The following is a 26772-nucleotide window of genomic DNA, read 5'->3' as shown; positions in this document are numbered from 1 at the left end:
TTTTAGTGGAGTCTAAAATGACCAAAATTTATTAATATGACTAAGAATTAAATGAGTGTCCTTTTTCGGAGAAAATTAGGAAATTACCCCCCAATGACTTTGAAACAGAGTGATCTTGAACTATTGACCACGTTCGCCTGATTAGCAAACCTTCATCGCTAGAGCTGTACAGGGCAAACCGATAAATCGCACCAAATCGATAAACCGAACCAAATCGGAAAAAAAACCCGACTAGTGGTTTGGTTTGACTTGGTTTGGTGTTTTGAAAAAAACCCGACCATTATAGGGTTGGTTTGGTTTTAACTAAATAAAGTCAAATCGAACCCAAACCAACCCGATTATAGATATACTACTTTTAAATTATGTTATACATAAAAATATTTATTAAAATGTAATTTATAAATATTTTCTTAAATTTTTTCATAATTTTTGTTTTTTTTCTTACATTTAGATTTGGATTTGAGAAGCTCATCTAAATAATATACAAAAAAAGCCCATCTTATAAAGTTATATTATAAAGTTAAAACTTCAAAGCCTCCATCTTATATGTTGATATTTTGTACTAGAACTCTTTTTAAGAAGTACTGCTCTATGCTTTTTATTAGATACTATAAAAAACCCGAGAAAACCAAAAAAACCCGAAAAAACCGAAAAACCCGAAAAAAACAAAAAACCCGAAAAATCCGAAAAAAATTGATATCGAAAAACCCGACTTTTATTGGTTTGGTTTGGTTTATAGATTTAATAACCCGACATAAATAATTTGGTTTGATTTGTAAAAAATCCGAACCAACCCGGTCCATGTACATCCCCTATTCATCAGCGTCAAAAGTAAACAAATGTTGTCTATAAGACAAAATTTGTTAGACTTAAAGTTTTGTTCATGAAGTAAGCGGAGTCAAAAGTTGAGACTATTCATTTTCGAAATCGTTCTTGTACGCCGCTAGAAAAAGACCCAACGTAAATTCATGTTGGGCTGAAGGTAGATGGTAAAAGCCCAAAATTTCATTAGGCAAGACAAATGGATTGGTTCATTGAAGCCCATGAACTTTTAGAACAGCATCTATTCGGCCTGCCAAATTGTAGGTGGGTTCAAAGCCCATACATTTTAAAATTGTAAAGCTTATATAAATCACATAGTATAAATGACTAATTATCATTTTTTTTCTATCATTTTTTAATTTACAAAAATTCCTTAAAAATATGGTAATCTGAATACATTAATTCACTAATCCGAATATATTAATTAGAGTTTTATGTATCAGCAAGTAACATTTAAATCATGATACATTGAACATAGAGATAATTTAAGAATCGAAATTAATATATCCGGATTACTGAATTAATATATCCGGATAGAAAGAAGAGATTTTTGAATTTTTTTTAAAATGGATAGGAATAATAAAAAATATAGTAAATAAAGGAGTGTAATAAGGTAATGAAGATGAATTCTGTATATTTTATACAAATTATAAATTTATATGTAAAAATTAACTAAAATATCAACAAATAATAGACCTTTGTATCCATAATTTCAAAATTACAATGAATTTAGTATTAAAAAAAATTAACGATAAAATAAATTAAAATTTAAATTCTAAATCTACCTAACCCACAAATAATTACAACAACTGTTGAAATGGATAATGAAAAATAATTGAAGAATTAAAGATAGCAAGAATAAAGTTTTTGGATAGGCTTCTCATGAAATTGACCATGCAAAAGTTGTTTCTTGAAACTCATTACCCATTACGTAACCACAAAATGTCTTTTTGTCTTTACAGATGTTTAGTTGAAACTTCTTATTCCTTTTTTCTCAATTTATTTGATAGTGTTCAAATTTTCCTGAGTTAAATAAATTATTTTTGGATTATAACATATTTGTATATAGATTTTAAATAAATTAATAATCTTTTTTTATGTAAGTTTTAAATGTGTTTTTAGTTTGAAAAATTTAAAAATTCTCTGTCCAAATATATAATCAAAATTAAGAAGTTTGAATCTGAATTATTATTTTTTTATGTAAATTGAGACGAGTAATAAATTTTGAGGTGGCTATAGGCTATAGTTTTTGTCTTTGTTACGCAAAGATTTTATCATTACACTAATTTTGCTAAGTATTAATCTAAAAATCAGTGACTCATATGTTGCAACGTGTTGCATTACAAAATATTTATAGAATTGCTTTTTGGAATTTGTTATCCTAAAATTGTGGCTAAAGTTTAAATATGTGCTGACTATGCACAACATAATTTGTTGATCTTTTGGATACGTAAAATAAGAAAAGATGTTGACAGGCACTAATATTACTATTATATAATTAGTGAATTTGATTATTTTTTAAATGGTCTAAAATAGATTAATTAAAAAGTGATACGTGTCACCATCTGAGTAGCTCAAAAATTCATTTAGAATTAGTATGAATTATAGTTTGTTTGATCAAACTTTTAGAAAATAACGTAGGCTGTCGTGAAGGGATATCACAAAAGAAACTCTTAATTTTGATTTGGGGATAATCCTATTAATAGTTGCAGAGATTTATGTGTTTTTAATTTAGTCCATCATTAAATTAGAAATTCTATACATAAAACCCCATATTTTACGAGGTGTCTTATAAACCTGTTTGACTATAAAATCATAATAGATCACTTTTAATTTAGGTCAAACTTTATTATAATGATAGCAACCAACATACAGTTATTTTTAATTTTAATATAATAATATATGGATAAGTCCGTAAAATATTTTACAAGAGCGTTTGTCAATACTGAACAAAACAAATGCTTTTGAGTAATAGCTAAAATCTATTTTTTCATAAGCTAAAAATAAATAGCTTTTTGTGGAAGTACTTTTGAAATTTTGATCAAAAACAAAGTAATACTTTAATATTAAACAAAAGTATTTTTAATATTAATTTACTAAATATAAATTACTATTCTCAAAAGTAATTTTTAAAATAAACAAATTCCTAAAAATTTAACCAAACAGGCTATTAATCTAATATGTGTAGAAGTTTATAACCAAATTCATTCAACTTATGAGCAATTTTAGAAATCTTTATATTCGATAAGTAACTTATATTTTTGTCTTTATTAACAAAAATACATAGAAAGGCAAACCTACATAGGTATCAATTTTGACAAAATTAGTGTTAGAAAATAACTTTATTAAAGAACAAAGTAATTTTTAATTAAAATTGAATTAGGAAAAAGTTGTTTTAATATGAAGCTGCTAATTGTTATTTGGCATATATACTTACCAATAGTCAATAGAGTTTCTACTCTTTTCAAGCAATACAAAAAAAAAGGGAGTCCAATTTCCTCTTTTCAAAAAATTATACTTTATATATAAGAATATTTCTTTGTGTGTATATATGAATAAATTTTTGAATCTCGTTTATCGTCAAATTTATTTATAGTAGTTATTATATATTGTTTATAATAACAGCTCTCTAAAAGAAATATTGTTGTTCATCATCTCATTATAATAGCCAAAAAATATTCAAACAAACAAAATCATTGTAAAAAAGTTTGATTGTATATACGAAAAACTTTTAATGTAATAATTAAAAATATTCAAAAATTATTTTAGGTTATAGGTAAATTTGCATCCCGCAAATGTAATATTTAGGGTATATTATTTAGTTACCTTAATAAGTGTTTTGCTTATGAAATTACCTTTCAAAATAATATTAAACCTATATTTAATATTTGCTCATATATTGATTAATTTTACAGATAAAATATGAAAGAATATCTATGTGAAAACTTCAAAAGAAAGACAAAATTCAAAGAGTTGGTAGTGGTTGAACAAATACTGATCAAGATGCCCAATAATTACCTTTTTAAAATTTTAATTATGTACTATAAATTATATCTCCACCAAGATATAGGTTTAGCTTCTAATTATCGTCTTCGTAAAATATGATTCAATACATTTAACGTTGAATTAATTGAAATATGTATTTTGAATTATTTTTAAAATTTTATTACTGTCAAATATAAAATAATAGAACAAGCTAACAAATAGCATGAGTAATTAAGCAACGAAACAATTAGTAATTACCATCAAAAATGTATATTTCAATTAAATAAAGATTAAATATATTTAATCAGATATCATAAGGGCTAATATCAGAATTTATCTAGAATTAAGGAACCAAAAGTGTTATATTATCCTTTTTAAATAATTTGATTTCGAAGCAATCAATTATTGTTACTTAGATTTGTTAGACCTAAAACTACATTAGTTAGAGTTTGAAGAATACGTCATTTTCAAATTATTATTGTGATTTATGTAACTAATTATAACTTAAATATCACAACCAATTCTTGATGCAAATTATATTATCCAACTGCAGCATTATTATTATTTTTTGACTTGATAGGTAGCTAATTGATTAACTATTTGAAAGAGACTAGTGGTTATCACTAACCAAAAAAAAATAACCACGGAGAACTTCTATCGGTAAAAAATAAAAACTCATCGCTAAGCCTATTTAGTGACGAATTAACAGTGAATTATTAAAAAATAATTAGTTTCGATCTCTCAACGATTCCCTAACTCTTCTTTGACTGAATATTATTCAACCTATGGTCAGTTATGATATACTGAACTTCTTCTTTTCACCTTTATTTTCAATCGATCTGAAAGACTTTTTTTAATGGTTGAAATCTCAACAGGACATACTAGTGACAAATTTCATATATAGCTAATTTATATATATATATATATATATATATATATATTAGTGTATATATGTTAATTAAGTGTGGTGCAAAAGCCAAAATTATGGATAAGTTGTTGGATAGAAGTACTTTTAATAATGTTCCATTGGGGGAAAAAATTTCTATAAAATTTGTAGTGTGACATTTAAGATAAGGATGGAAGGTGTGGACATTGGAATAGACTGGGAGAAAATTATTCCTAACAAAATTTCATTATTTTTTTTATGATATTTATGATAAGGTATGAAATGTGTGTGAAACTTTGAATATATAGATCACTACAAAAACAATCAAGAAAAATAGTTACGAAATAATTTATTGATAATCCAATATGGTAAAAATAGGATTAGGAGCGAATTTTATTGTTCATTGTCATCTTAGTAAGAATAGTCTAAAATATTTTTATTTGAACTATCGAAACTCATATTTTTGCATGTCAGTTCTTCTTGAATCATATTTAAGACTTTTCCAATCAGCATCTCAGATCGATAGCTAGATCCGAGGCATTACTGTCATATTGCACAACTAATATTGATCCGAGCCAAAGGATGAAAAAGTGATGGTCTTCGCGATTAATTATTTGGAGAAAACTCGTAAATATTGAGATAAAAATTGAATAACACGAAAAGTCCACTTTCATCACGTTCAGATTGATTCAACGATAGCTGAAACCTCTATTTCGAAGGGTCATGGCCCAGTCTGAACATTTCAAGTTGATTAACAAACACAGAAAGCCTAAAAGGGAGAACAATCGTAAAAAAAAAATAAAAAAATTTAGAGATTCTCAATAATAAATTTTACTTAATTGACATCGAATAAATCGAAAAAAGAAGTACACTTTTGCAAAACGTTTTAAATTTATTTTTTTTTAAGAAAGAAAAAACTCCCACCCTGTAAGTGGGCCTTTTGTATTGGGCCCCAATCCAACAAATATGGATAAGTTGAACCAATTGATTGTCCATGTTTACATATGTGGCATTCTACTCTATTACTTGAAAATTTGGCCAAGAAACTTGCCAAATAAATATAATCATTAATCATAGGGAAAAGAATTATCTTTTAAGGTTACGTTGCATGAAAGCAAATTATGTAGCATCTAATATACAGCCAAATTTTCTTATAATAATGATATTTATCTGACTTTTTTTTCTCGTTATTATCATAAAATAATGTTGTAGCGACCATGTAATATAACATGTGAATTGATTTCAAAAAAATATTAATTATTATAATAAAATGTTATTATAGAGAATGTCTAGCGAAGTCTAACATTATTGATTTTGCATGTTTGATTTTCCCAATGAAAACTAATCAGCAAGGTCGGCATTATTGTGAGTCGCTTTCATAAGAAGATTTAATTAATAATTAATAAATGTTTGTATAATGCCACTTTATAAAGTCATGAATTTGCTTTATCTTTTGCTTTTAGTCAATGATAAAACCAAAAAAAGATTGCTTATTGAGTCTATCTTTAAACATCTTTAATTTAGATGATTTAATTACAATTCTTAATTATTTCCAAAGGGCGGGTGTGGGGGAGTGGGGGTGGGGGGTGGGGGAGTGACTAACATATATTAGTTAGGAATCGATTAATATTTTTTTTTTATATATAGTGTAGCAAGCTTTTCTGTATATGGTTTGTTTGTGTTTTTCGAAATATTATTTGCGATTCAACATGGAAATTCACCCTATTATGTTCAAAGTATTGTTCGAATGAGAAGTATATGAAACATATACCAAGCTAAAAAATAATAATCCATATTGACAAAAAAAACCAACCACGTTTAATTATATATATATATATATATATTATCAAAATAATTAATATGTATCTATTGCTTTCATTAAAATTATATTTTGTGATTCAATTATTATTTCTTGCAGGAGGATAGGAATTTTCTTTCACGTCAAAATTTAATATTGTCATGTGAAAGCAAGTTGCTATAGATATTGACACCTATATATATATATATATATAGCATTTCACATTGACCAATGTGTATTGTTTATTGTTTTCTTTGTACAAAAAAATAGATTAATTAAAGAAGAAAATTAATACCTTGTTGAAAATAATTCAAGAGAGGTCCTTGTCTGCGGTTGAAAATTATATTGTAAACTTCTATGATCACTACTAAAAAGTTATTGTTTTTCTATTTAAATTTTATATTAGAAAATGTTAAGTGACTATTTTTATATATTTTGATTAAATTAGTGAGAAAAAAATAATATTTTCACATGAAAAAATTTAAAAAATTTCAGTATTTCGAAAGACTTTCTATAAAAATGAAAAAAATTATAGTTTCACACTATGTATTTATGTGTATAAGAGTGTGTTTGGTACGAAGAAAAAGATTTTCATAAAAAATAATTTCTTACTATTCTCGCTCGTGGACGGGGACGAGGGTAAGGAGAGGTAAGTGGGTTAAAGGAGCGTCTAGACTGAGAATAGGTTCTTGGAACATTGGGATGTTAACGGGCAAATCCATAGAACTGGTTAAGATTCTAAAGAAGAGGAAGATTAATATAGCCTGTGTCCAGGAGACAAAATGGGTCGGCTCTAAAGCTAAGGAGGTAGACGGGTATAAGCTTTGGTTTTCTGGTAAATCGAAGTATAGAAATGGGGTAGGCATTTTAATAGACAGTGATTTAAGGGATCAGGTGGTGGAGGTTAGGAGAGTCAATGATAGGATGATGTCGATTAAAATGGTCGTTGAAGGGATCACGTTGAACGTTATTAGTGCTTATGCGCCGCAAGCGGGCCTATGCGAGGAGGATAAGAGGCGCTTTTGGGAGGAGTTGGACGAGTTAGTGGGAGGCATACCACCTACTGAGAAGCTTATCGTGGGAGGGGATTTCAATGGGCACATCGGATCTATTTCGGGAGGGTATGATGATGTGCATGGGGGCTTTGGCTTCGGGGATAGAAATGGAGGAGGAACCGCACTATTGGATTTCGCAAGAGCTTTCGGGTTAGTGATAGCCAACTCGAGTTTCCCAAAGAAGGAGGACCACTTGGTAACCTTCCGTAGTTCAGTGGCTAAAACTCAGATAGATTTTTTACTCCTCAGGAAGGATGATAAGGGTTTGTGCAAAGACTGTAAGGTCATCCCGATCGACAACCTTACAACCCGACATAAGCTCTTAGTGATGGATTTAGGGATAAAGATGACAAGGATGAGGAGGGTCGGGGAAGAACGACCTAGAATCAGATGGGGGAGTTTGACAACGGTTAGTGCCCTTGAGATGGGAGAGAAATTGAAGGATATGGGGGCCTGGGATAGTAGTGGGGATGCGAACGATATGTGGGATAGGACAGCTAGTTATATTAGGGTTGTAGCAAAGGAAGTGCTAGGAGTCTCGACAGGTAGTCGTAGTCGGCATCGAGGGGACTGGTGGTGGAATGGAGAAGTGCAAGGGAAAGTGGAAGCAAAGAAGGTGGCGTATGCTAAGTTGATGGAGAGCAAGGATGAGGTGGATAAGTGGACGAATGGAGAACTGTATAAGATAGCGAGGAAGGAGGCGAAGTTGGCGGTTGCAACGGCAAAAATGGCAGCTTTTGAACGTCTTTATGCTGAACTGGAAGAGAAAGGTGGGGAAAGAAAATTATTCAGGCTAGCCAGGGCCCGGGAGAGAAGGGCACGCGATGTGGATCAAGTGAAGTGCATTAAAGACGAAGACGGAAAAGTATTGGTAGAGAAGACCCTTATCAAACAAAGATGGCAGTCATACTTCCATAAACTTTTGAATGACAAAGGGGACAGAGAAATTGTGTTGGGAGATTTGGAACATACAGGAAGGAGTCACGATTTTGGGGGTTGTAGGAGTATTACGGTCGATGAGGTTAAGGATGTTGTTCGTAGGATGCGCTGGGGAAGAGCGACCGGACCTGACGAGATCCCTGGAGAATTTTGGAAAAGTGCGGGCTCAGTAGGTTTGGAATGGCTGACTAGGTTATTTAATGTCATCTTTACGACGGCAACGATGCCCGTAGAATGGAGATCGAGCATCATGATCCCGCCTTACAAAAATAAAGGGGATAGCCAGAGCTGTGACAACTATAGAGGTATTAAGCTTCTAAGCCATACTATGAAAGTGTGGGAAAGAGTGGTAGAGATGAGGGTGAGGAGAGGCGTGTCTATTTCAGAGAACCAGTTCGGATTTATGCCGGGACGCTCAACTACAGAAGCCATCCACCTTATGAGGAGACTAATGGAGCAATATAGGGAGAGGAAGAGAGACTTGCATATGGTGTTCATCGACTTGGAAAAGGCTTACGATAAAGTCCCACGAGAGATACTATGGAGATGTTTGGAGGCTAAAGGTGTACCTGTAGCGTACATAAGGGTGATCAAGGACATGTACGAGGGTGCCAAAACCAGGGTAAGGACAGTAGGAGGGGACTCAGAACACTTTCCAGTTATGATGGGGTTGCATCAAGGATCAGCTCTTAGCCCATTCCTATTTGCCTTGGTGATGGATGGATTGACGCGACAAATTCAAGGTGAGGTGCCATGGTGTATGCTTTTTGCGGACGACATAGTCCTCATCGATGAGACTCGTAGCGGAGTTAACGCTAAATTGGAAGATTGGAGACGCACATTGGAGTCTAAGGGGTTTAAGCTGAGTAGAACCAAGACAGAGTACCTAGAGTGCAAGTTCAGTGAGACACCACAAGAGGTTGGCGCGGAAGTTAGGCTCGGGGACCAAGCCATCCAAAAGAGAAGTAGTTTTAAGTACCTTGGTTCTATCATGCAAGACAGCGGAGAGATCGACGAGGATGTCACACACCGTATTGGGGCAGGATGGATGAAATGGAGGCTTGCCTCCGGTGTGTTATGTGACAAGAAGGTGCCACCACAACTTAAGGGCAAGTTCTACAAAGTGGTCGTTAGACCAGCTATGTTATATGGGGCGGAGTGTTGGCCAGTTAAGGCCTCCCACGTGCAAAAGATGAAGGTGGCCGAGATGAAAATGCTGAGATGGATGTGTGGGCATACCAGGAGTGACATGATTAGAAATGAGGCTATTCGAGAAAAGGTAGGAGTGGCCTCGGTGGAAGACAAGATGCGGGAAACGCGACTGAGATGGTTTGGACATGTGAAGAGGAGAGTCCCAGATGCACCTGTGCGGAGATGTGAGAGGCTGGCCATGGATGGTTTCAGAAGAGGTAGGGGTAGGCCGAAGAAATATTGGGGAGAGGTGATCAGACAGGACATGGCGCATTTACGACTTACCGAGGACATGACCCTAGATAGGAGGGTGTGGAGGACACACATTAGGGTAGAAGGCTAGTACATAGTGGTTTTATTCTCCCTTATTCGTAGGCATATTGGCACACTATGATTTCTTGTACTCTGTTGTATGTTATTTATGGTATTTATGTTATTATCCAATAATAATATCTACTGTTTTTTGTGCTTTGATTATACTATTGTTTGGACCGTTTTCGTCATCTACTTATTTACTCTAATATTCTTGTCTGACCTTGTTCTATGTTTTTATTGAGCCGAGGGTCTTTCGGAAACAGCCGTCCTACATTGGTAGGAGTCAGGTCTGCGTACACTCTACCCTCCCCAGACCCCACGATGTGGGATTTCACTGGGTTGTTGTTGTTGTTGCTTAGTAAATAAGCAATTTTTTTTAATCTTAAAAGCCTTTATATGTATATGGAATCTAGCAAAACATTATAGGTGATGGAATTGAGTGTGTTGGGTGTGTGGAGAGAAAATAATGAACTTGAAATGTTATTTACAAAACTTGTTTTTCTTACTTCCATTAGAAAAGTCATTTTCCTTATTTTTTAAAAAGATATATTTTTTAGAAAATATATTTTTCAAAATAATTCTATTAATCATACATAAGAAAATTGAAAAACATTTTTCGAAAAATGTCTAACAAAAAATCTTTATATTTTTAAAAAGATTGTTTCTATTCATATAGAAAATTATTCGTCCATCCTACATATCAATCACTACTCTGCCTTATTTTCATCCCTGTTACTCACAAGTCATAACTAGTTGGCAATTAATTAGTACCAAACCATTAATTGCATAATTTAGTACTTTTTTTTAAAAAAGTTTATTGACTCTCTTGGTGACTTACTGACTTCAATACTAGCATAGTATTAGTTAGAAATTTTGCGCAATTGGTCCAACTAAATAAAATAATAATAATAATAATAACAATAATATATATATATATATATGATGTAAGCATGGTGGATTAATTAGAAACAAAAATACAAAATTTGTACGTGTAGTGGCATTTTAAAAAAAATGGTTGTTTTATCTTTTCACTACAATAAATAAATAAATTTGTCGCTAAATTGCTTATAGCTAAAAAAAATTTATACTAATTAATCATTGATTTGTCGTAAATAGAATTAGTAATGAATTTTGTTGTTTAATTACAAAAATTATCTGTCGCTAATTTTTTGTTACTAGAGTTTTTTTTGGTACTTTAGCTTTTGATTTTACTCTCTTTCTCTTTAAAATCAGAACAAGAATAAGTTTAAATGAATAGAAATTTTATTGTTTTATTTTTAATCCATTGTTTTTTTTCCTTTTATTTCTTGGCCAAAAAAATGGTAGGTACAATAGTCAATCAAAAATTAATAAGCTGGATATTGTTGATGGATTTGTTATGAATAACAACTCAAACTGTTGACAAAAAGACCATTGCTTAATTACTTGTTGGAGTTGTCTTCTTTTTATATCTTTTTTTTCTTTCTAACTGGATATTTTCTTTCTTTTTATATCTAACTCTTTTGAATTATCTATTTATAATTAAATATTTAATAAGTTTTCTGATATAATTACAGAATTAATAAGTAAAAGATGAGTTTGTCCAAACTGTTTATATCTAATATTATATCTCTACCCCTAAAGAAATTGATGTGTCTCACGTTGACTATCAATGCAATCACGTCTTCTCTCTTGATCACCCACAATATTGATTTTTTAGAAAAAATTGTTTTTGTGTCATAGAACTTGTACGTAGTTTGACAATCCATCATATTAATTTGTTTATTCTTAAGATTTCAATTGTGTTCTTGGATAGTTATATTTATAACGACTCATAAGGTTCAAGATAATTAGGCCGGGGAAGGGGTGGTCCCCCAACATAATTTTTTCACACGGTCATGAGTCATGATCGTTTAGTTTATGCATGGTTCAATCGATAAAAAATGTTTTCTGCTTAAACTCTCATCGCGTAGAATCAATTAGAATTAAAAGTTTTTTCTTATTAATTTTTTTTCTCGAGACTCGAACTCAAAATAAATGATGGTAGGAAGAAGACATCACACTCCCACTGGTGGTGGCTTCTGGTCTAAATTAAAATGATACATTCCTCCCTTGTAAGTCTTATATTCTTTAAGGATTTAGAAAAAGGGACCATAAAGTTTGCTTGTTTGTTCTTCTTTTGCTTTTTGTTTCATGAAGAATGGACCTAAAAGGAAAGCACAAAAAAGAAAAAAAAAAAAGGCATGGTGAAATATTTGGAGTAATGTATTGTTAAGTAAAATTTATTTTTGTTTGATGCTTATACTAAATTAATGAACGCAACACATATATTTTTTCACATATTCATTTATTACTTAATCATCATTATGTAATATATATTTTAATTTTAAACTATAAAAGTTAATTTGTTGAAAATATTACAAGCGCAAGTAAACACAAAGTTGAGTAATTGTAAGGATTAGACTTGAATATTCTTGATTTTGGAAGATACATGAGTTCTAACATTATATTGAATATGTGACTGAAATTAAACTACATAAATAACCTATGGAGGTGAGGTGTCGATCGAGTAACTTAAAATTTAAATTTATTTATTAGTACTTCAATAGTTAATTAATAATAAGGTAATAGAAAAAGTTAAATATCTTTCTTTTTATTTCCTAAAATAGATGAGTAAAGAAAAAAAATTATTTAATATACAAAATTATAGTAAAAGAGAAAGGAGGGAATATATGTAAGTTGAATCCTTCAATGTCGTTCTTTATTTTTTTTTTAATTTCTTATTTAGTGTTCAGTCACCACATAAAAAATCGAATAATTCATGTATTACAAAGTACAGTTTCAAAAAAGATCTGCGTGCCTCATTTATAAAATCACACTAAATAAATTATTATTATTTGTATTATTATTGAATTTGGTGTATGTCCAACATTGCAACAATTTTGTTTTCTTTCTTCAATTACCATACAAAGAAAAAGCATAATAATTCTTGTCTTAGTAACCCTCCATCTAATACTTCCCCTTAATTATAGTAATTATTTTCTTTTCTTAACAAAACCACAACTACAATTATATTCTTATCTTTTTCCTCTATAAAAACTATATAAAGTTTTCCATTGAGAAAAAGCATTTTTATTTTTGCTTACAAAGATAACCAAAGTATGCTATTCTAAACACCCCACCCCCCACAAAAAAAGGAAAGAAAGTGCATCCTCTTGTCATAAGTGAAGTATTTACTTCCAAAGACAAAGTTGCTCCAGAAAAATACCCAACATTATTTCATAAGCAAAGTAAAAATTTAAATTTTATAGAGTTTTAAATTCTAGGATATATGATCATGTATGTATTAATAATTTGGTTCTGAATTTAATATATGTTTAGTGAATTTCTTAATATAAATAAAATATATTTATAATTAAAATCACCGTAAGCTTATTATATTCATGATTAATCTTTTTTACTCGAAATCTTATCAAATTCAATCTCATTCTAGGGACGACACATATAGTAATAGCTAAAAGAATTGATATTACATGATCATATTTTTATATTTAGGAACCAGACTTGATGAGGAATTGAGATAAATTCATCATAATCTTATTTGACCAATCTATAATGGTGAATCTTGAATATATTTTTTACTGATTGAGCTACAGATCTATTTTTTTCTTTCATTTCATCTGTCTTGCATGTCTCGACATCATAGGTTACTTTCCAGCTTCGTCCAATCATAGGTAAACACAGACACCTAACCCCAAATAAACCCCAAATAAGGATTTTACAACAAGTTAAGTAGGCACATATGGGTATGAACACCTCAAGTCCACACAATATAAGTGTTATGATCCAAGCTACACCCTAAACATGATAGGAAGAATAGAACATTATTTTACTTCCAAAATTTACTCAAAAAAGAAAATAAAGCATTAATAAATTAAATCCATAAATTGGATAATCTAAGTGCTGAGTCAATTTTTGGGCCCCATTCAAGGAGTTGGGCAATTTCTTCTCCTACTTTTTTGTTTATAATATATATATAGCAGTTGCAGCTTCTCCTCATAACCAAAAACACCAAAAACGCAAGCAAAACACACACAGTGAAAAATATTTGTATAAATATTTCATTTCTCAAAAGAATCAATAGAGAACAGACAAGAAAAAAGTGTCATTCTTTTTTTCTTTTCTTCACTTTTTTCTAAAAGATTTTTTTTTTTTGAATGTGGGAAAAAAATGCTAAGGATTAATGTGTTGATGCTGCTGTTTTTATTAGTGATCTGTTCATTGGAATTTTTTTCTTCAGTGAAAGCTAGTGTTTCTTATGATGACAGAGCTATAATTATAAATGGGAAAAGAAAGATTCTTATTTCTGGTTCAATTCATTATCCAAGAAGTACTCCACAGGTAAATTATACACCAAAAAACTTGTATCTTTTCATTATTTTCTTGTTTTTTTGGTTCTAAAAATCTTTGCTTTACACTTTATCATGGATTCTGTGAAATGGGTATGCTTTGTTTTTCTGTAATTCTTGTTCTTTTAAGCATTTTTGGTTCTAAAAATGTTAACTTCACACTTTTTATGGCTTCTGTCAAAAGGGTCTGTTTTGTTTTTTCTGTAATTTTTGGTTCTAAAAATGTTTTCTTCATACATTTTTATGGATTCTGGGAAATTGGTCAGTCTTGTTTTTCTGTAATTCTTGTTCTCTTTTTCTTTTTGGTTCTATTTTTTTTTTTTCATTTTATAAACATATTTATGGATTCTGAAAATGGGTCAGTCTTGTTTTTCTGTAATTTTTGTTCCCTTATGCATTTTAGTTCTAAAAATCTTAACTTTTACACATTTTTATGGTTTCTGTCAAATGGGTGTGTTTTGTTCTTCTGTAATTTTTGTTCCCTTATGTTTTTTGGTTCTAAAAATCTCATTTCTACACATTTTATATTTTCTAAAACTTGTGGGACAGCACTACTAATTATGTCACTATTATTGTTGTTTATTTGTTGAGGGCCGATGGTCCGAAAATAATTTTTCTACTCTATATGGTTATTGTTGTTATTTTCTTTACTTGAGTATATATCATAAATGATGTTTCCACTCATGGAATTACGCTGAATATGCTGTTGAAAAATGGATTTGTTTGGTTCTTCTTTGACTTTTGGTTCTAAAAATCTCATTTTTACACATTTTTATACGTTCTAAAACTTGTGGGACTACACTATTAAAGTATGTCACTATTATTGTTGTTTTTTAGTTGAGCTGATGGTTTTTCTACCTTCTTAACGAAGGGCTAAAGACTGCGTATGTACCATCCTCGTGTAATTATACTGTATATGTCGTAATTGTTGTTATTTTCATTCGTTGAGTTAGAGTATTTATCGTAAATAACGTCTCTACCTTAAGGGGTAAGAATGCACATACACCACTTGTGAGATTACACTGAATTATTATTATTTTCTTTTTCTATTGGTGATTTTAGATGTGGCCTGATCTTATACAAAAGGCTAAAGATGGAGGTTTAGATGTTATTGAGACTTATGTTTTCTGGAATGCGCATGAACCTTCTCCTGGAAAAGTAATAGCCTTTTAACTCTACTTACATATATATTTTTTTCTTAATATAAATCATAATTATGCAATTAGTATCCAAAAAAAGAAAAAAAATAATATATTTTTTCATTTTTTATTCAATTTTCAGTATAATTTTGAAGGGAGATATGATCTTGTTAAGTTCATCAAATTGGTACAAAGAGCAGGACTTTATGTCAATCTACGTATTGGCCCTTACATCTGTGCTGAATGGAATTTTGGGTAAATATACACAAAACAAGTTACTCACTCCGTATTAATTTGTTTGTCTGATTTGCACGAAATTTAAGAAATTAAAGAAACTTTTTAATTTTATAATCTTAAACTAAAGATACGTAGAATGTATTAAAATATTTTTTAATTATGTGATCTTAAATATGTGGAAAATTAGAATTAAGGACATTCTTTATAAAACGGACTCTAAACTCTTAAAGGAAAGTAGGACAAACGAATTAAAACGGAGGAAGTATAAAAGATTGGGCTTTATTTTTATTTTTTTTTATTTTTTTTGTAGGTTCCCCTGTTTTATACTCTGTTTTTATGTTTTATTTGTGTGCAGGGGATTCCCTGTTTGGCTAAAATATGTGCCTGGCATGGAATTTAGAACAGACAATCAGCCTTTTAAGGTTTGTTTATTTTACTTTCTAATCGTCTAAAAGTTTGAGTCGTTAGAAAGAGCACAACGTCTCTCTTCACGTGTATGTTTAGTTCTTTTTTATGAGCTAAAAACGTGTAAATATCTTTTTGTTTTTTAGAAGTCAAGTTATAATATCATATTGAAATGTCTCGTGCCTGATGATCCTATCTAAAATTTAAACTGTTAATAGATTTATGATCACTTGTCTGTTATGATATCATATTGAAATATGCGGTAATTTCATCTAAAACGAAAATACATTTTAAATTAGTATATTTACTTAATTATATCACGTCACAACGACTCCTCATGTGTGGGGTTAATTTTTTTTTTTATGACCTAAAAACGTGGAAATTTTTATGTTTTTCGAGTGGCGGGGTCAAGAGTTCTACCTAGTCCCATTTGTCTGCTATAATATCTCGTTGAAACGTGTGACCATCCCAATTAAAATTTTAAATTACAAAAAATTGAAAATCATATGTTTTTATTAATATTATGTCTGAACTGTCATGCTTTCTGGTTGACTATGATGAAAGGTGGCTATGCAAGGATTTGTTCAGAAAATAGTCAACATGATGAAGTCAGAAAATTTGTTTGAAACTCAAGGAGGACCAATAATAATGGCCCAGGTTTGGATTATGCTCATGCCTTGTCTTTACACTATTTATAGAAATGAACTTGGAATTTTTTGTCCCCTCTTAATTGTTGTTTTGTCCCCTAATTCTTGTTTAAGGTAGTCGAACGTTGTTTAGTTTCCTTATCAGTAGTGTTATTTAGTAATTCTCCTATTATCGCATTCTTCGATTTTACTATTGCATGTTAGTTATTTGCTTCATTTATCGTATTATTTGTAGTTGCTACTGATCTTTTTTCTACCCTTAGCTGTTGTTTTGTCCCTTAACTCTTGATTAAGGTAGTCAAACATCGTTAAGTTTTCCTTATCAGTAGTATTATTAGTAATTCACCTACTATCGTATTATTCTATTTTACTATTACATGTTATTTCTTTGCTTCATTTATCGTACTATTTGTGGTTGCTACTATTCCTTTCTCTCTCCTTAATTGTTGTTTTGTCCCCTAATTCTTGATTAAGGTAGTCGAGCATTGTTTAGTTTTTCTTATCAGTGGTATTGTTAGTAATTCTCCTACTATCGCATTCTTCAATTTTACTATCACCTGGTGTTTTTTTGCTTTGTTTATCGAACTATTTGTGGTTGCTACGGTTCTTATCTTCATTATTTTTCTTTATGCTTCACTTGAACTGAGGGATTATTGAAAACGGTCTCTCTACCTTCACAAGGTAGGGGTAAGGTTGCGTACACATCATCCTTTCCAGATATCACTTGTGGGATTACACTGAATATGTTAGTTATTATGTTTAATTAAACTTTGGTAATTAAATGCTGCAGATAGAAAATGAGTATGGACCAGTAGAATGGGAAATTGGTGCTCCTGGTAAAGCTTATACAAAATGGGCAGCTCAAATGGCTGTGAGTTTGAAAACTGGTGTCCCATGGATCATGTGTAAACAAGAGGATGCTCCTGATCCAGTGGTAAGCAATTCCCAGTTTCCTCCTAATTTCAAATAACTTCATTGACTATCCTTTTTTTGGACTATTTCTCGATTTGTTCGTGTCATCCTTACACATTGATCATGTTAAATCTTCTTTGTATCGTTCCGATTTTATCAATATCTGCAAAGGAAACTACCTGCATAGGGTATTTTCTAAGCACTACTTAAGCCCATATAAGTTGTTTAAATGTGTGTGAAAAAGTATAGTGGCATAAGTGACGGAGCCAAGATTTCACAAAGGAAATTCCAAAAATAAAGAAGTAACCACAGGAAGAAGCCAAAGGGGTTCGATGTAGATGTAAAAAGATAATTTTGACGTTGTATGTACAGTATAAATTTCTAGCGAAAGTGATTCAAGTGACATTCCTTCGTCGGAAAATTCACTATGTAGATAGGTAAAAGAAATCTTTGTTATGTATATATACTATATGACGAATCCCCTTGACTTCTTTGTGTATTTACTTATTGTTTTCATTTCGACTCCCCTTAGTGAAAATCTTGACTCCAAGACCGCACATTCTTGTGGATAGTTATAGGAGGAACTTGTCAATTCTTGAAGTAGATAACTTTAGTGACTTGTTTTCAAGATTCTTTCGGACATCTCCATTCTCTCCCCAGAACTCATATTTTCTTGATTCTGCTACAGATTGATACTTGCAATGGCTTTTACTGCGAAGGGTTCCGTCCTAATAAACCATACAAACCGAAAATGTGGACAGAAGTTTGGACTGGATGGTAAGTTCCAAGAATGCAAATTACATGACTATAACACAGTTTATGTTCTTCTCAGTTGGTTTATTAATTCAACTACACTATTTAGTTGAGTGTTCGTTAACTATATACTCTACTATGCTTAGGTATACAAAATTTGGTGGTCCAATTCCTCAAAGGCCAGCTGAAGACATTGCATTTTCCGTTGCAAGGTTTGTTCAGAACAATGGTTCATTCTTCAATTACTACATGGTAAGTTAGACCACTGATTTTGTGTTCAAATTTTTCTCGTTAAACATAGCTATTTATTGTATTGATACTGTGGTTGCTTCAGTATCACGGAGGAACAAATTTTGGCCGGACATCTTCAGGGCTTTTCATTGCAACTAGCTATGATTATGATGCTCCTCTCGATGAGTATGGTATGAAAAAAGAACTAGAAATCTTCTTATATCTACACATCTGCATAGATCAGAACGAAAATAATGGAAAATTTTCCAACAAATTGTTCATGCTTGTCTTGACGATTTGCTTTATGGTGTAAAAGGGTTGCTGAATGAACCAAAATTCGGGCACTTGAGAGACTTGCATAAAGCTATCAAGCTGTCCGAACCAGCTTTAGTTTCATCATATGCCACGGTGACTAGTCTTGGAAGTAATCAAGAGGTTAGTCTGATATAGATAATTGTTGGTTTCAGTTTTTTTTCCTCTTGGAGCCGAGGGTCTATCAAAAACAGCATCTTTACATCTGCGGTAAGGGTAAGGTCTGCATATGCTCTACCCTCCCAGACCTCACTGTGTGGGACTACATTCGGTATGTTGTTGTTGTTGTAATCGTTCTAACGCTGTTTACATTTTTGTGACAAACATAGGCTCATGTCTATAGATCAAAATCTGGAGCTTGTGCTGCATTCTTATCCAACTATGACTCTAGATATTCAGTTAAAGTCACCTTTCAGAATAGGCCATACGATCTGCCTCCTTGGTCCATCAGCATTCTTCCCGACTGCAAAACTGCTGTTTACAACACTGCACGGGTAATGAAAGTCGATCCTTTTTCAAGTTGAAATAAATATATACAATCAGATCTTTGTATAACCGTCATTCTCTATAACAACATTTCTGTATAGTAGTCATGTTTTTTGTGGAACCGATCTTTCATGTTAATGTTATATTATGTGTTTTCTAAAAAAACATTTCGCTATTGCAGCCAAAAAGTACTGAAATAAACGATGTTGTAATGATGCAGTTATAGAGAGGTTTGACTGTATAAGCATTTGTGCCAGAAGTTTTAATGTCCTCTGTGTAATGCCACAGGTTAGCTCCCAAAGCTCGAGTATAAAGATGACGCCTGCAGTTGGTGGATTGTCTTGGCAGTCGTACAATGAAGAAACACCGACTGCTGATGACAGCGATACACTTTCAGCTAACGGACTATGGGAACAGAAAAACGTAACAAGAGATTCATCAGACTATCTGTGGTACATGACAGAGTGAGTAACTTTCATTTTCTTACTTTTTTTCGAATATCTGGTTCCGTCTTTACTCAGACAGATCTAATATCACAATGACATTTTTCGTTACTTTTTTCAGTGTAAATATAGCATCTAATGAAGGATTTCTAAAGAACGGAAAGGATCCTTATCTTACTGTTATGTCGGCTGGTCATGTCTTGCATGTTTTCGTCAATGGCAAACTATCAGGTAGCGGAAAAAGCACCATTTGGGATTGTGGCAACACGTTATTTCCTAACAAACTACTCCTCTGTTTCATTTGTTTGTCTTCCTTTCCTATTTAGTCCATTTAAAAAAGAATGCCTCTTTTAACCTTCCACATGGCATATTTAAGACCACAAGATTTAAGGTTATTTCGGTACATTCTAGTTTCTATATATCTTTAGTTTAACACCACAAGATTCAAAAGTTTTCTTTACTTTCTTAAACTTCGTGCCAAGTCAAAACCAGACAAACAAATCGAAACGGGCGGAGTAGTCTTTTTAAGTCTATTCCTATCTCCTAATTTCTCTGTCTTTGAATTGTGGTAGGAACTGTTTATGGGGCATTGGATAATCCAAAACTTACATACAGTGGCAATGTAAAATTAAGAGCTGGTATTAACAAGATTTCTCTGCTCAGTGTTTCCGTTGGTCTCCCGGTTAGATTCTATTTCCTGTTTATCCGATCCTTTATCTAGCAGTGGTAACTGAACCATTATTGTAGATTATTTATATAACCTAGGGTTTTAAATTACATTTCAGAACGTTGGCGTGCATTATGATACGTGGAATGCAGGAGTTCTAGGTCCGGTCACGTTGAGTGGTCTCAATGAGGGGTCAAGAAACTTGGCGAAACAAAGATGGTCTTACAAGGTATGCTAACTAACTAATTGCTTCTCTTCTCTTCCTAAAGCTTGATCATCGTATAATTTTGTTAGAGGAGATGAATCAAGCTTTTATGATCCGCTACTCCTAGCCCCTATTTTTTTTTCCTTTTTCCTTTAAAAGAGCTACTCGGATGAGAGAGTAACAAGTTGGTGCGATATATAGATCATTGATACTTGAACAATCTATAGTATTTTCTCATGATTCCTTCACTTCAGTTATTTCTTTTTCGATCTGCTTTGATATGCTTTTCCTTGAGCTGAGGGTCTATTGAAAATAACCTCTCTACCTCACAAGGTAAGGATAAGATCTGTGTACACTCTGCCCTCCCTAGTTCTCACCTGTGGGATTGCAGTGGGTATGTTGTTGTTGATACCTGAATATAATTTTCTTGATCATAGGTTGGTCTAAAAGGCGAATCGTTGAGTCTTCACTCCTTAAGTGGGAGTTCTTCTGTTGAATGGGTTCGGGGTTCACTAGTGGCTCAAAAGCAGCCCCTGACTTGGTACAAGGTAAATTCCTATTGGTATAATGTCTATAAGGTCAACAAAACTACATATCAACATGTGTTTGTCGATTTTATGATGTTGAATAACATGTTATAGCGCGTAGTTAATAGACTAGTACCTTTTTTCCAGGCTACATTTAACGCGCCTGGAGGAAATGAGCCACTAGCTTTAGACATGGCAAGTATGGGAAAAGGGCAGATATGGATAAATGGTGAAGGCATAGGTCGCCATTGGCCTGGATACATAGCACAAGGTGACTGTAGCAAATGCAGTTACGCAGGAACGTTCAATGAGAAGAAATGTCAGACTAACTGCGGACAACCTTCTCAGAGATGGTATGCAATTTCCATAATTCATACAACATTAACAGGAGTTGTGGACTAGATAAACTTTTCGTGGAAAATTTCACACGACAAATCAATCCTTACTTGTTTATAGCAAAAAGTTATAAACCATTTAAATATTAGGAAGACGTTTTATCCCTTATATTCCATAGATCACATGAGGTAGGGGTAAGGTCTGCGTAGACCTCACCTGTGGAAATACAATGGGTACATTGTTGTTGTTGTTCCATAGGATCACACAAATCAACAAAACACATGATGTTTGAAGAAATATGGTACTTTTCAACTTCAACTTCTTTTGAGAAACTTCGTGAAACTGTTAATTTCAGGTACCATGTTCCACGATCGTGGCTGAAACCAAGTGGAAACCTGTTGGTAGTATTTGAAGAATGGGGTGGTAATCCAACAGGAATTTCTTTAGTCAGAAGATCAAGATAAAGAGCTCAAAAAGGTATGTGCAATTCTTTGTGCTTTACATTTGTCATATTGTCAAAAGCTCATTTAAGGCGCGTTTAAGCCCTGAAGCTCAGGGTTGGCCCGTCCCTTTTTTAACTAAAGCTCACACTTCAATTGTTCTGGAGGTGCTTTTTAATGTTTTTCGCCTTTGACAACACTAGTCCTGATTCAAAATTCTGTATTTCACGTTGCGTCTAAAATCATACATTCTGTATATATATATTTTCATATTAACTTTTACTATTGTTTTACTTAATACTTTTCTTGTTATTTTTTTACTATGGCAGTAAGCTTGCTCAGTAAATATGTGAAATCGCGCGGAATGCATATAAGAAGCTAACCATGGAGGTTATATTTGCAAATTGAAGCTGAATAAATCATTTGAAGTACAGAAATATTTGATTAAAAGGTATATAAATTTACAGAGAATCTTCTTGATTCTCTGTAAAAAGCTTTGGTTTATGAAGTTTATACAGAATTCTGCCTGATTGGATTATGAGATTGAAGAAAATTGTACAGCTTCCAAATACTATTAGAATACAAATAAGTTTCATGTAACTATATACAATTACTACAATTTGTGTATTACATGATTATGAAATAATAATACAAGTTATATAAAGGAAGCCACATTTTTTCAGTTTTTCTTTGAAATCAGAGGTCTCGAATTCGAGTCCTGGGCATGGAGTTATCTTTAGTATGGTGCGTTTTACTTTCCAAGGTGAGACTTTTCGGCACAAATTTGAATTAGTCGGGATCCAAAGCAGATATCGGACAACAAATTGAAAACCAAATAAAAAAATAAAAAAGAAAGAAGCTATAACATTTGTTGTAATTTCTGTTAGAGCCTTGAATCCTTTGGTTTTTGCATTATTGTTATGAATTCAATTACAGATTTGTTTCATATGAAGTTGAAAGCAAGTATAGCAATTACAACTCCATGAATATCATTTTATATCTTATACTCGTGCTCGTGAAAAATAACAGATATTTTGTGAAATTAATTGAGGTGTGCACAAGTTGGCTTGTTATAAAAGAAAAATGAAATAAACAACTAATAATATATTTGATCGAAGTAGGATGATGAGCGGACACTATGGTTTTTACTAATCGAATCACAATCGGTCTGCATCAGTCGAAAATGGAACAAACGAATCTAGGGTGTGACTCGCTTTAACGGGATAAGAATTGCTTTAATCGACATTTAATTTCTTGTCCTTAAGTAGATTAGCAAGGTAAAAATTTACTCGCACCCCATATTTACGCCAAGTTAATAGAAGCATGACATATGTTTGTACATCAATTTTTAACACTTAATCATGATTAATTGACATACATGCATTCTCACCTCATTAAATTTTTTAACAATAGTAAAAGTTTATATGCTTCAGGTTAAAATGCTTACCAAATGAGAAAAAAAAGAAGAGATGTAATGATTATTATTATTGTAAATGTCGATTATTCTTATTAAAAAGGGCCATTCAATTTTATTTTTTAAATTCAAATGTTTTGCTTTTAGGATTTAAAACGTGATTTTGGGATTGAAGGGTAACTAACAAATGAAGAATGGACAAACTTCAAATTCTAATAGAATATAAAAGAATTTATTATGTATTTGACTCTGAAAAGAACATTCATTACAAAAAATAATACTTGCCATGCTGGCATGAGAGCCGTTTGGATTGACTTATAAGCTATTTATAAACTATTTCCAACTTTTTTTTTGATTATTTGACTGACCAACTTAAAGTCATTTTGTGCTTAAAATAAGCTCCAATAAATAGTTGAATTTATTTGGATGAACTTATTTTAGACAGTTTATAAGTTGAAAACAACTTATAAATCAAAAATAAATAAATTGGCTTGTACCTATTTTTTTTTGCTTAAAAATAAGTTAATCCAAACAGACTATTAGTACTATCTTGACCAAAAAAAGAAAGAAATTATATTGCTATGAAGACAGAATCCTAATCATTTTCTTACCAAAGATGTAAAATAAATTATTACTTAATTAGAAATTAAAAAAAAGATATTAATTTATCTTGGAGATATTTCAATTATTATTTTACCAAAGATGTATAATTAATTTTTTTAAAACCAAAATTAGAGATTTATATGCACTTTTGATCCATTTACACGTGAATATTCAAAATTTTACTAAAATTATCAGTTGTTCAGCTTAATTACCTCTATAAGAATCAAGAATTTACCAATAATCGACGGACTAAAAGTATAAATTATGTCAAAAAAGTAATATGATAGCACTCCTATATATATTTTTGCTTTTTGTTACATACTCACAAAACAATTTTTTTTGTTTTCACAACATTTTCATTATTTGCCTCTAAAATGGTCTCTCAAAAGCCCAAAATTGTAATAATTGGGGCAGGAATTGCTGGTCTCGCAGCAGCTAAAAAGCTTTATACAACACAAAACTCAAATGAACTATTTGAGCTTTGTGTTGTAGAAGGTGGAAACAGAATTGGTGGAAGAATTTTCACTACTGAATTCTGTGGTGATAGAATTGAAATGGGTGCAACTTGGATTCATGGAATTGAAGGAAATCCAATATACAAAATAGCTCAAGAAATCAATGCATTTGAAACTGATAAGCCATGGGACAGAATGGGAGGTAAAGTAATGGATAAAAAAGTGACTATAACAGAAGATGGGCATGAGGTAAATTCATCTTTTGTTAATCCTATAGCAATTTTTTTCAATAATCTGTTAAAATTTTCATCAGGTGAAGGGGATTTTGAAGGTGGGGTTGGTAGAAAAATTCTTGAAAGCTTCAATCTTGAAAAAAATGGTGACATTGATAATCTTAGTATTGGTTCTTATCTTAGAAAAGGACTTGAATTTTACTGGGGTTTAAGAAAAGATCAAGAAAATGTTGAAAGTTTCAATCTTGAAAATGTTGGTATTGGAAAAGATCAAAAAAATGTAGAAAGCTTCAATCTTGATGATGTTGGTACTGAAAAGGATGAAGAAAATATTGAAAGTTTCAATCTTGAACATGGTGGTATTGAAAAAGATAAAGAAAAAGTTGAAAGCTTCAATCTTGAAATTAGTGGTACTGAAAAAGAAGAAGAAAATGTTGAAGTTCTTGAAAATTGGAGTAGAAAATCACTTGAAGAAGGTGTTTTTGCTATGTTTGAGAATATACATAGGCATTATTCATCAGCTGGTGATTTGGGTACTTTGGATTTCAATGGAGAAAGTGAGTATTCTAATTTTCCTGGAGATGAAATAACTATAGCTAAAGGGTATTCATCTGTGATTGAATCTTTGGCTTCTGTTTTACCACCTGGTTTGATCCAATTAGGCCGAAAAGTCGCAAAAATTGAATGGCAATTGGAAAACAGTGATGGTACTGAGCCAGTGAAGTTGCATTTTAGTGATGGATCAGTTATGTATGCTGATCATGTCATTGTTACAGTCTCATTAGGGGTTCTAAAACAAGGAATTCGTGAGGACTCGAGTCTTTTTAGTCCTCCACTTCCAAGTTTCAAGACTGAAGCAATTTCAAGACTTGGTTTTGGTGTTGTTGATAAGGTGTTCTTGCAACTTAGCCCAACTCATGATGAAAACGTTGGCTACGATGGGATGAATTTCCCTAATATGATGATGGTTTTTCATCAGCCAGGCTCGAAACTGAGTAACCCGAAAATCCCCTTGTGGATAAGGAGGACAACACTTATACATCCAGTTTATCCAGAGTCAAGTGTTATTGTATCATGGTTTGCAGGTAAAGAAGCTTTGAAGGTTGAAACTCTTGATGATGAGGAAATCATCGACGGGGTTTCAACAACAATGTCACAGTTTCTAGCAAACACAGAGCATTTCAAGAACACAAGTGAAAGTGAAAGTTCCATCAAGTTGACTAAAGTTTTAAAGTGCAAATGGGGTACTGATCCATTGTTCTTGGGATCATACACTTATATAGCTGTTGGATCAAGCGGGGATGATTTAGATGCTATGGCGGAACCATTACCAAAAGAGAGCAGTGATGGTGAAAATTCGAAGAATTGTCCTCAACTTCAAGTTTTATTTGCAGGTGAAGCAACAAGAAGACATCACTATTCAACAACTCATGGTGCTTATCTTACTGGTCTTAGAGAAGCCAATAGGCTTCTTGAGCATTTTCAATGTGTTGATGTCTGAAAAAGAGATTGTTTTTCATTGTTTGTTTGTTTGTCCGTCTTGTTATTGTTTTTGATGTTCATTTGGAATTGTGTTGTTTGTTATACTTTCTGTGTATGATGGGAATTAGAGAAAGTAAAGGGAGTTAAAGAAGCTTTTCATTTTGTATTGTTTTCAATTTGTTGGTGATGAGGAGTAAACACTTTTCCTTTCCTTTGTATGTTTTGATGGTTCTTGCTTTTACTCTCCTTAACTTTATTGACAAATGAAAATGAGGATATAGTTGAAAGTTTTTTAAAAGTATATATTTGGGAAAATACATTAAAAAAAATTCCCAAATAGCCCATTTCCACTTATTACAATCTTTAACTATGCAAGATCCTATTACTCCCCTATTCTATCGTAACATATCATAATTCACCCCCTTCAACACTTGATGCCAAAGAGAATGTATTACACCTATACAAC

At 31.9% G+C, this 26772-nt stretch overlaps 2 protein-coding genes and 1 non-coding gene across 3 annotated transcripts; 2 read left to right on the top strand and 1 right to left on the bottom strand.

Moving 5' to 3' along the window:
* The first annotated feature begins 14049 nt into the window (after positions 1–14049).
* Positions 14050–22801, top strand: LOC129870093 (beta-galactosidase). The gene is made up of 19 exons (XM_055944684.1): positions 14050–14371; positions 15442–15537; positions 15661–15773; positions 16111–16177; positions 16725–16817; positions 17598–17741; positions 18408–18496; positions 18619–18724; positions 18807–18894; positions 19020–19138; positions 19345–19509; positions 19790–19965; positions 20066–20175; positions 20517–20626; positions 20730–20840; positions 21254–21364; positions 21491–21696; positions 22035–22156; positions 22449–22801. The coding sequence occupies exons 1-18, from the start codon at positions 14201–14203 to the stop codon at positions 22141–22143; spliced, it is 2184 nt and encodes a 727-aa protein (XP_055800659.1). The 5' UTR covers positions 14050–14200; the 3' UTR covers positions 22144–22156; positions 22449–22801.
* Positions 17792–17895, bottom strand: LOC129871842 (U6 spliceosomal RNA). The gene has a single exon (XR_008762315.1). It is a non-coding gene; the product is annotated as a U6 spliceosomal RNA (small nuclear RNA).
* Positions 22802–24507: 1706 nt separating the features above from the next.
* On the top strand, positions 24508–26572 carry LOC129870140 (probable polyamine oxidase 5). The gene has a single exon (XM_055944758.1). It carries the CDS (start codon positions 24511–24513, stop codon positions 26323–26325), a length of 1815 nt encoding a protein of 604 aa, XP_055800733.1. The 5' UTR covers positions 24508–24510; the 3' UTR covers positions 26326–26572.
* The last annotated feature ends 200 nt before the right edge of the window (positions 26573–26772 follow it).

Source organism: Solanum dulcamara, chromosome 10, assembly GCF_947179165.1.
Source record: "Solanum dulcamara chromosome 10, daSolDulc1.2, whole genome shotgun sequence".
Taxonomy (NCBI): Eukaryota; Viridiplantae; Streptophyta; class Magnoliopsida; order Solanales; family Solanaceae; genus Solanum; species Solanum dulcamara.
The sequence above is the reverse complement of the archived record's forward strand: the minus strand, read 5'-3'. Positions and strand labels throughout refer to the sequence as shown.

What these genes read in the sequence shown, in the direction of transcription:
- LOC129870093 (XM_055944684.1), top strand. Translation starts at nt 14,201, where the DNA reads ATGCTAAGGATTAATGTGTTGATGCTGCTGTTTTTATTAGTGATCTGT. An exon ending in CATTCTTCAATTACTACATG is followed by an intron (nt 18,725 to 18,806) that starts GTAAGTTAGACC and finishes TGGTTGCTTCAG; the next exon opens with TATCACGGAGGAACAAATTT. An exon ending in CGTCAATGGCAAACTATCAG is followed by an intron (nt 20,176 to 20,516) that starts GTAGCGGAAAAA and finishes GAATTGTGGTAG; the next exon opens with GAACTGTTTATGGGGCATTG.
- LOC129870140 (XM_055944758.1), top strand. Translation starts at nt 24,511, where the DNA reads ATGGTCTCTCAAAAGCCCAAAATTGTAATAATTGGGGCAGGAATTGCT.